General features: G+C 50.7%; 1 protein-coding gene across 1 annotated transcript; it reads right to left on the minus strand.

Moving 5' to 3' along the window:
• Positions 1-99: 99 nt before the first annotated feature.
• SPSB2 (splA/ryanodine receptor domain and SOCS box containing 2) lies at positions 100-2,550 on the minus strand. The gene is made up of 3 exons (XM_006737857.3): positions 2,439-2,550; positions 1,433-2,176; positions 100-485 (listed from the first exon to the last, which is right to left on the minus strand). Exons 2-3 carry the CDS (start codon positions 2,094-2,096, stop codon positions 358-360), a joined length of 792 nt encoding a protein of 263 aa, XP_006737920.1. The 5' UTR covers positions 2,097-2,176; positions 2,439-2,550; the 3' UTR covers positions 100-357.
• Between the last annotated feature and the right edge of the window lie 8,444 nt (positions 2,551-10,994).

Genomic DNA, 10,994 nt, shown 5'->3' on the forward strand with positions numbered 1-10,994 from the left:
GCCTTGTGGCGTGTCCTTCTTCACTGTACTTGCCCATATCCTCTTTGTCCTTTTTGAGGCAGCCCCAGGACACTTGTACAGAAAAATAGCACAAACAGGTTTCTACAATAGCACATCTCTTACTGTTTTTACTTGAAAAAATGTCTTGCGTACCAGGCGGCCATAGCCTCGAATAGGGGCTCCCTCCTGCCCCCCGCTCTGGGCGGCTCAGGGGCTGTTGGATCCCCAGAGCCTGGGTTGGGGTAGGGGCCCAGCCTCACTGGCTTTAAGCAGCTGGTCCAGGCTGGCGGTCGCTCCTCCCCAGCCCCCAGGGGAGCGGTGGCCTTGAGGCCCCAGCGCCATCTACCTTCACAGGAGTCACTGGTAGAGCAGGTAACGCTTCATGGCGGGGGGCAAGGGGAGAGCAGACACCTGGCCAAGCCGGGTATCCCCCAGGGCGTGGCGCACACACAGGCGGCTCAGGTGCAGAAGGGAGTGTGGCTCCGCTGGGGGGGAGAGAAGGAGGGGAAGGTAAGTTGGGGTGCAGCCACCAGCCAGACCTCCTCACACTACAGGGTCCTGCCCGAGTTCCCTTCTGCTTTCCTGCTCTGAGTCTTGGTTGAGGGGGAGATCTAAGGCACCCTGAAGCTCTGCACCTGTTCTTGCAGTGGGAGGCGTCACAGATTGCACACATCCCCAGTCCACTGGGGGTGAAGCTCTAGCTAAGGCTCCCCACTAAGCAACAGGCCAAGGAAGCTTGGACTGCGGCAGAGCTAGTCCAGGCTTTGATTCCATAGAGCCTTGGAGCTGGGGGCTGATGAGGTGAAAGGAATGATGGTGCTCCTCATTCAAATAGCTCACCACGGAGGAGGGAAGGAGAGGTACCCACCCTCTGCTGAAGACTGCAACTGCAGGGCACAGTGAAGTTCCATCAGTCCCGAGCCCTGGCCCCATCCTTTCTAGAAGAGGCCCCACCGGAAGGCCCTGCCTCCTTGCCTGCTCTCCTTCCAGATGCCCAGGGCCTCAAAGGCCCCTTCCTGGGGTCCAAGGACGGAAGTAGCACAGACAGGTCAGAGCCCAGGGGATCTGGTCCACACCCTGGGTGCTTGGCACTGCCCATCCTCTTCCTACACCTCGCCCAGTACCCATTTAACCCTGTGCCATCTCTTGCTCCAGGAGCTGATACCTGCTGTAAAAGCCCTCATCCCTGGAGTGCCTCCCTCTAAGTAGCAAATGGCTTTTCCGAGCCTCACTCTCGTCTCTACTGCTGCTGGGAAGATAGTTAAGTAACAGCTGTGAAGCCCTTTCGCCGTTCCCCGCACTGAATAGAAGTAGGAGGCAGGTGACCTGAAGGCCCATTCCCTCTGCTCTTATAAGGTGTCGAGCGAGCTTCCATCCCAAACCACAGCCACCAGTAACAGAACACTCTCCCCACACCTGCCCCACGGCTCACCTCTCCTTCCGCCCAGGTAGCTGATGCGGACCTGGCACTGGCCCCAGACAGCGCTTACTGCCGGATACAGGGTCCTGCCCTTCAGTCCGCGGAAGGCTGGCCCCAGGTAGGTGCCCCCAATAGCGTAGCCTAGAGTTCCCTCCTCCATGTCCAGAACCACCAGCAGCCTCTCCGGCACCTCCAGCTGCTCACCATGAGGTCTGGCTGGATACTGGGGGGCCCCGGGCCCCTTGCTCTGATGATACAGCTTCCCCCGCCCAATGTCCCAGCCCCACGACTCGCTGTTGCTGCCCAGCAGCGCCGCATAGTGGTCAGCCTGCAGCGGGGCGAGGGCCGTGGCCACGCCCACCACGGCGTGGGTCCCCCTCTGTTCCCGGGGCCAGCTGATCTCCCAGGCGTGCAGGCCCCTCGAGTAGCCTTTCTTACCCCGGGCCCCGTCAGTGCTCTGGGCCACGGGCCGCCGCTCAAAGCATAACCCCCCTTCCTTGACCTCGATGTTCTCTGAGCAGTCCTTGGGGTTCCAGCCGTGCCGCTGTTGGGCTCCCAGATCAGGACGGGGAGCAGACAGTAGCTCCTCCAAGCCCTCGGGACAAGAGAGGTCAGGGTACAGGGTCTGTGGGGTGGGGGTGCTGCTGCTGCCCCCTGCCAGGGCCGTCTGGCCCATGGAGGTGAGGAGCTGAAGGAATCCCCGAGTCTTGCTGGGGCGCCTCTCTTCTCAAAGTTGTGCTCCGGCTCGGGATTGACCTAGAGAGGAGTTGGGAGAAAAGAGGGTTTCAAGTGCGGGATCCTGGCGGCGGGTCCTCGCCCAGGCGCCCCATCCTTTCACGCATGTTTGCCCACCACTTCTCCCCTCCCCTCCCTCTTGGCTCCCCGAAAGCTCTTAGGCCCATCACCTTGCCCTCGCCCATCTGTCCCGGTCTCCCGAGACTCTCACGAGTTCGCCCCCTTTGGACCTCTCCAGGGCCATCCCCTTTCCCCACCCCGTGCCCCGTCACCGCTCCCGAACCTCGCTTGGCTTCCCAGGCCCGGAGGTCACCGGCCCTCAGCAGGAGCTCAGCCGAGGGTAGCCGAGCCGCGCCGGGCGCAGACTGCCGGCAGCTTCCGCCTCCAGCACCTCCCCCGGTCTCGCCCCGCCCCGGGCCCCGCCCCCACGGGGGCCCGCCGGGGCGGTTAACCCTCTCGTCGCCGCCCTAGGTCGCGCCCCGCCCCGTGGCCACGCCCCCACGGGGGGCTCCTCGCGGGCGGTTAACACCCCAGTCCGATCGCTGCTGTGGAGGGCACGCCCCGCCCCGAAGACCCGCCCCCCTAGAGCCCATTCCCGGACGGTTAACCTGTGGCCCCCAACTCGAGGTCTCAGCCCCGCGTGGGGGCCCTCCCGGCTGGTTAACCCTTCTTGACGGCCACGGAGTCTGCACCGGGCTGTTGAGGCTCAGAATGAACTCTTTGGTAGTATCACCTCTTTGGGATCCCAGGAAGTGTGTTCTCCATCGTCAAGACCTTTGAGCCGCTTGGGCAACCAACCCCTGAGCTCCTAGAGACGAAGGGCATGGGGTCAAGGAGGGGCTTCCACTGTGCTGAAATCTATCTCTATGTCCCTTTGATTCTGGGCCACTGTTTCTGGACTGGTCTCTTTCTGCCCCACTTGTGAGTCGGTCTGTTCTATGCCTGAGGTTCTGAACTCTGTTTTTGGAGGTAGGTGTCCTGAGGCTCCATGCTGTGCTAGTCTTCATCTTGGATGTCAGTCCATTCCCGAGCCGTTGGTCTCATATGGTGGAGTACAGTGGTTAAGACTTTGGTTGTGAGTGAAGCTCTATGACCTTGGGGGAGGGTTCGACAAACTTCTCTAAACCTGTTTTCTCTCTTTTTTTTAAGAGTTATTTATTTATTTTAGAGAGAGACGGGGAGAGGGGCAGAGGGTGAAGGAGAGAACCTCAACCCTGCTGAGCACAGACACTGCCCCCGGACTGGGGGCTCCAACCTAGGACCCTGAGATGATGACCTGAGCCAAAATCAAGAGTCAGACGCTCAACCCACTGAGCCACTCAGGTGCCCCAAACCCATTTTCTTTTATGTAAAATGGGAATAATGATGGTACTTAACTCATAGGATTGTTGTGGAATTGAAATAATCTAGGTAAAGCACTTAGCACAGAGTCTGGTACCTATTATACAATCACTAAGCATAACTATTATTGTTAACATTTACTAGGTGTCCATTCTATAGAAAGGCAATGTAATATAGTGATGAAGGATGTCAAATGTGGAGCCAGGTTAACTGGGTGTGAATACCTGAAGGCTAGTATGCGTGTGACCTTGAGCAAATTACTTAACATCTTCCTCTTTAAAATGGAGATACTGTTGGGACCTACTGCATAGGATATAGTGAGGATTCAGTGAGGTTATATACACGTGAACTCAGAGCAGTTTCGGGTTCAAATTTAATCATTTGTGCTAACCACGGATGATACAACAGTGAATCCCCAAGGAGGTTACGAGGACATTTATAAAACAGTTTATCATGTAGTAGATGAAATTATGGAGAGATAAAGAAAGTCTTATGGGAGTCAAAAGGATGGGACTCCTAACCAGGGATCAAGCAGTTAGGCGGGTGTCCTGGAGGAGGTAACACTGGGCTGAATCTTAAAGAATGACTAGGAATTGGCCTGTGAGGTAGTTCTGCAGGATGGGGGTTGGGTTAGGGTTGCTACATGAAGAAAACATTCCAGACGGTGGAGTCAGCATGAAAAAAGGCAGAAGCAGGAGATGGGTTTGGGGAAGTTTGAAGACTTCAGGGTTCCTGCAGCTAGAAAGGAAGCATGAGAGACAAGCCTAGAGAAGTGAGTGCTAGATGACAGTGGCCTTGTTGGCCAAGTTAAGGAATGCAGATGTTCTCCTGTAGAACAGGCCAGTAATGGGGAGACACATACGAAGGAAACAGGAGAGAAACATGGTCAGATACTCATTTCAGAAAAACCACCCTGGGGGTACCTGGCTGGCTCAGTCGGTAGAGCATGCGACACTTGATCTGGGAATCATGAGTTAGAGATCCACGTTGGGTGTAGAGATTATTTAAAAAAAAAGAAAATTGGAAATACCATCCTGGCACAACAACATCAAGGAGGTTTCAAGGGGAACAGGACTAGAAGCAAAGAGACTTATTACAGCAGCCCGAGTGACCAGTGTCAAGAGCCTGAAATAAGGAAGAAAAAAATTCAAGAAACGCTGACGAAACTGCAAGATATGGTGACTGATTAGAGGCTGAGGTGACAGAAAAGGAGGTTTAGCCTGGAAGACTGTTGGAAGGTGCTACTGTTAATGACGATGGAGGTGACAGAAAGACAAGCCACTGGAAAGGGGCAGGGGAGTGGGGGAGGGATGGTGAATTCACTTTAGGACATGTTTTTGAGGTGCCTGAGCAACAACCTGATGAAATCATCGAGAACACACATGAAAATTGCAGGTCTGGGGGGGTAGTAAGAGGCCTGGGCTGGAGATATAAATTTGGGAAGTGTGACATTCTTTAGTCAGAAGCTGAACTATGAGAATCAGAGAGAGCGTGTAGAATAAGAAGTTAAGGAGGACACAGTGAGCAGAAAATACAAGTTTGACTACTTAAGATTTTTTTGGTCATTGGCAACTTTGGTGGGAGAGCACATGTGGGTTGTGGGAGGTGGGAGTCTAGGCTGAAGGGGCTGAACTGGCAGTTTCTGTATGGCAGACACTATGCTACGAGCTTTACATTTTGGGACAATAGAGAGTTGGGAGAGATAAGGTGACAACCATGCTCATAGTCAAAATTACCCTTGAAAATCCTTTACTGACACTATCTATTAGATACAGCATATGTTTTGTGTAAATTACAATATGCAGCAGTATCATTCAAGGATGTGTGAATAAAATTTCATAATTTTAATTGAAGACAAAGAAGAAAACATAACAAAAAGAAAGATGTAAGCCTTAAAACCTGTCATCCACCCAACCTGGATATTCTTTTTTTTTTGTAATTTATTTTTTATTTATTAGAGAGAGAGCATGAGAGGGAGGAGGGAGAAGCAGAGGGAGAAGCCGACTCCCCGCCGAGCAGGGAGCCCGATGTGGGACTCGATCCTGGCACTCCAGGATCATGACCTGAGCCGAAGGCAGTCGCTTAAACAACTGAGCCACCCACGCACCCCCCAACCTGGACATTCTTGCCAGTGTGACAACAAAAATGACATCATGACTGTAGATAGTGGCCTATGATGAATATTAGTGCAGGAGCTGTATGATAACCGAGTGGGTGAAGGCTTAGGGGACAAAGAGCAAGCCTCAGCCATGGCCAACTCTAGTTCAAGATTGAGAAGTGCACCTGCCCAGCTGCTGGTTGTTTAAAACATGGTATTCACCAGTTGTTACCACTAAATCTTGAACTGCTCAAACATTTGTTGATACTTGCTCAAATGTTACATAATGCTACAAGTAGTTTTATCTTACTACTTTTTGAGATGTAGCCACTATACAGTAAATTCATCTTAGATTGTTCAGTGAATATTTACGTATGCTGTGTGATCGTCACCAAAAAGATCCAGAACATTTCTAGCATCCCCAGAGGCTCCTTCTTGCCCTTTCCCTGACACTACATCCTTAAAGGGAACTCCTATTTGACCTCTGTCAGTATAGATTAGCTTTGCCTGTTCAATTTCATAGGATACCATACAGCATATATTCTTTTGTGCCTGACTTATTTTTCTCAGCATTAGGACTGTGAGTCATCTATCTTGTTGCATGAAATGGTAGCTCATTATTTTCATTGTTTTACATTACTCCATTGTATGGACATACCACAATTTATTCTACTGTTGATGGCCATTTGAGTTGTTTTCGTTTGTTAGCTGTTATAGAGAAAGCTACTATGTACATACAGTATTATACAAGTCTTTTAGCAGACCTAGGCACGCATTTTTGTTGGGTGCATACTTATATGGAGAATTGCTGAGTTATAAAGATACAGTGTGAACCACATTTAATTTTCTGGTTTCTCTCCACGGAGAGATTGTATTCACAAATTAAGTCACTCAGGGGTGCCTGGGTGGCTCGGTCACTTAAGCATCCAACTCTTGATTTCAGCTCAGGTCTTTTTTTTTTTTTAATTTATTGGCCGGGGGGAGGGGAGAGTACAGAGGGAGAAGCAAACTCCCCGCTGAGCAGAGAGCCCAACGTGGGGCTTGATCCCCGGATCCTGAGATCATGACCTTAGCTGAAGGCAGACGCTTAACCAACTGAAACCCAGGCGCCCCTCAGCTCACATCTTGATCTCAGGGTTGTGAGTTCAACCCCAGCTCCATGTTGGGTGTGGAGCCTACTTAAAAAAAAAAAAAAAAGGAATTAAATCAGGTATTTCAGCATTTTTGCAGAAATGTTAACATATTTATGAAGATGTGATCTGGTCTTCCCTTCCAGTTTCTCATATCTTTGTATTCTGGGATGATTTTATCAGTTCCTCATCTTTTTTATTAGTGTTTCTCTGTGGCTCTCAAGAAGTTCTTCAATTTCTTCCACAAAGCCAACACGATCCACTTGCTAGGCCACTTGAAATGTGTTTCACTTCTTTGTTAACAGAAAACCCTTAAAATCCTAAACACATTCTTCTCCATATGCATGGACTGTTTTAAGCTTGATTGTTGCCATAACTATTCACTATAAGTGATGTAACTGGCAATACTGAACAATGTCCGACTCTTCCAACTCATTACCACATTTAGATTAGGGTCAGCACTCATGGCTCTGGGAGTCAGGGAGGAATCTCACTCAGCCTCCTGTATGTGGCTTTGAAACAGCAAATCCTGCTTAGGTCAGCAAAGTGAAGGACAGGGGTGATGTTGGGGAGAGGTAGCCTTGGATGTCTTTAGGAGCACATTCCTAAAGAGTGTGGTACTTCAGATGGTATTGCAGTCTGTGATCCACACTAAAGCCAAGGCCTTTCTCTGTGAGGTCCTACTTGACTTCTAGAATGTAGAACTATAAATCCCAATCGTGGAAAGTGCTGTATTCACCTAGCACTTTGCATTTAATTGCTGCAGTAAAAGCAGATTTTTTGTCTTTGTTTTTTGGGACACTGGCATTTGTATCCCCGTAGAACTTGTCTGGCTTTATTAAATACAGAGCTACACTGCCACCATGGAAGAGGAGGAGAGAAGTGATCACAAGCTCATTAATTGTTTTCAATCCAGGGCCTTGCGTTTCTAGTTTGGAAACATAAGAGCAGTTCAGCATTCTCCCCCCCCTCCCAAGATACCAGCCTCATCATATTCTAGAAAATAGCCATTTGGTCAATAATTGTTTTTAGTAGCTCTGGGTGGGTTTAACTCCCTGTTCTCCACAGATACAGGCCCACCAATGGTTTGCACATTTTAAAAGCTGAAGTGGTTTCTAAACGTTATGCCATCCTTGGCTGGTTTTGAAATCCTTCCATCTGAAGCTGTCTTCTCTGGCAGGAGGCTCGAACTCTGACTTGAGACCTAGAGTTTTTCTTTTTCCGCCATGTACTGCCATTGTTAGGCTCACATACCTGGTGCCTCTCTTCCAGGAGTAAGTTTTAGTGCTCTTTCGGTCTTCATTGAAGGTTTATGACATGTACTTTGCTGCCACTATAGCAGTTATCGGAGAAATTGATGACCCGGCTTCCCAAGTTTTTGAATCTTGACTGCACCTGTGGATTTTCTTTTTTTCTTTTTTTAAAGATTTTAATTTATTTGACAGGGCGCGCGCGCGACAGAGCGAGCACAAGCAGGGGGAGCAGCAGAGGGAGAGAGAGAAGCAGGCTCCCCACTGAGCAGGAAGTCCCGTGAGCTCGATCCCAGGACCCTGGGAGACGCTTAGCCGACTGAGCCACCCAGGCGCCCTGCACCTGTGGATTTCTTGAGGTCCTATTTATGTGCCACGTTGGAGGCGGACATACCACCCCTTGATAAAATGGGTGGATTGCCTTCACATGGGTCGTGTTACACAAGAGGCATCTGGAAACTCTAGAACCTAGTTTTAAAAACAGTGTTAGAATCGCAGTCAGCCTCATAAGATACAAGGCACTGAGAGGCCGAGAACTGGAGCCAAAGAGGACATGCTCTAGTCTCCCGTCTGACACTCGCACGGAATGGTGGCTGGCAACCTTCTGCCCTATTTAACAAGTTCACGTTAAGTGCGTCTACGACGAAACTCCCACTGTATCTCATTAAGTCCTCCAGACCAAGATATCCCAATTTTTACAGATTCATAAACCGCGGCCGCCCAAGACTACAGAGCTGGTAAAGGGCAAAATCAGGACTTAAAAACGAGAGGCCAGGGGCGCCTGGGTGGCTCAGTCGTTAAGCGACTGCCTTCGGCTCAGGTCATGATCCCACAGTCCTGGGATCGAGCCCCGCACCGGGCTCCCTGCTCCTAGGAAAGCCTGCTTCTTCCTCTCCCCCTGCTTGTCTTTCCTCTCTTGCTGTTTCTCTCGCAAACAAATAAATAAAATCTTTAAAAAAAAAATGAGAAGCCACTCGCAAAACACAAGGGCGGCGACGAAATGGCGACCGCAGAAACTCGGCCCGCCTGGGCGACACGCCCCGCCCCGCGCAGCCGCCCCGGGGGCTCGTTTCGTCACCCGGGCAGAGCCCGCGGCGGGCGGGGACGCGGACACCCGGCCGCGCCGCGGTCACGTGCACGGTCACGTGAGCGGGCGCGCGGGCGTAGCGGAGGGAGCCGGGCGGCCTGAGCCGGGCCTCGCGCGCCCCCCAGCGGCCGCGGCCGTGGCCGGGGGCTGCTCGCAGCCGGTCCCACCCGCTGGCCACCTCCGAGGCAGGAGCCCTCAAGCTAGGGCCCACCCCTGCACGGCAGCTCCCGCCCCCGCCAACCGCCTTCCGGCGCGTCTGGAACGTTCTGCGCCGGAACAAAGGCCCCAGGGCGGAAGCGAGGGTCCGAAGCTGAAAGACGTGCTTGGAGGCGAGGGCCTCTTAACCCGGTTGCCGAGGGGCGGTTCTGGTCCAGGGCTCTAGAAGGGAGTGGAAGGGACTAGTGCTTCTGCCAATTTCCGAATCCAGGCTTACATCCCCAGTTTCTTTACATGTAAAGGGTCCCCTTCGTCCGTGCCTCAAAAAGTTTTCCTTGCTTCCCCATCTGTTTTCTTCCGCTATCAGGGTGGAGGTCTAGGGACCCTCTACAGGAAGAGAATCTTTTTGTTCACCTTGGAGGAGGGAGGCCGGAAGTAGGAGACACCCCTGTTATGTCAGGAACTAGTATAAAGGAGCGCACACACCTATTATAATAACCACAACCCCTTTAGCTCTGCAAACCTCACCCACATTAGTCATCAAATGTCTTGCTTGCCAAATCTAATACGCTTTTGTTTATCCTTGCTAATTTTTAAAAATACGGACTCGAGTTTTTCCAGTTTTTCTGTCCACCTTTATTTCCTTCAGGGCCTCCACTCCTTCTAGTGAATCCTAATGAGGTATCTCCCTGGCTTATCCTCGGTTCCTTCCTCCTTAGTGATTCTCAAAGTGCAAGGAGGAGGGAAGGACGTTCTATCTAGATGGGCACATCCAAACCGAGGGGAGAGTGTCCCCGATTACTTTTTAAAAGCACATCTGAAGTTCACTCAGTTTTTGTTAAGCACTTACTATGTGGCATGCACTGTGCCAGGCTGTAGGAAGCGGCGTGAGACTCAAGGTCTGTCGGAGCTAGAAGAAGCCAACATAGGAGTCCTTGATGACATCTAGAAGGGAGCAAACCCGAGGATCCACAAATTCTTATACAAAGACAGACTGTGTTTACTGCTATCAGAGAAAGGCAGGGAACTGTAAGAGGGGATCCTAATTTAAATTCCAGATCAGGAAAGGCCGTTCTGAGGAAGTCACATTTAACTGAGGCCGGGATGATGAGCAGGGCTTCCACACAGAAGACTGAGATCCCCCGAAGAAGGAAGGGGCTTCATGGTGGGAAGACTTTTGAAAAGAGGGCTATCTGGTCCAAGTGTGGCTCGGGGCCAATAGTGAAAGAGAGGTGTCATAAGAGATGGAGAGAAGTGGATGGGTCACACTCCTCCTTGGGAGGCCAGTGGGGAAAAGTGTCACTGAGGGAGAAAAAAATGACAAGGATGACCCCAAGGTTTCTGGTTTGAACATCCGAATGGTGATATAGGGAGCACTAAAGAAAAGCAGAGTTAGGGGGAAAGATACAGGACTTGTTTTTGGATATGTTAAGTTTGAGATGTCTGTGAGTCACATAAATGGAGAAGTAGGAGGTTAGCTGTATGAGCCTGGCACTGAGAAAGAGTTCTTGGTTGAAAATAGAAATTTGGAATTCAGCAGAACAAGCACTGGGTATATGCTGAAGCTGGGGTGCACGGACTTGTGAGAGCAGATAATTTTTCATGAATTCTGTAAGCCAGTTGTTAAAGGCAGCCATTTTTTTTAATTGCTTAGACATAATTTAAATAAATTTTATTTTATTTCTTTAAGATTTTATTTTATTTATTTATTTTCTTAAAGATTTTGTTTATTTATTTGACAGAGAGAGAGACAGCGAGAGAAGGAACACAAGCAGGG

Source organism: Leptonychotes weddellii, chromosome 5 (assembly GCF_054177405.1).
Source record: "Leptonychotes weddellii isolate Sample4059 chromosome 5, ASM5417740v2, whole genome shotgun sequence".
Taxonomy (NCBI): Eukaryota; Metazoa; Chordata; class Mammalia; order Carnivora; family Phocidae; genus Leptonychotes; species Leptonychotes weddellii.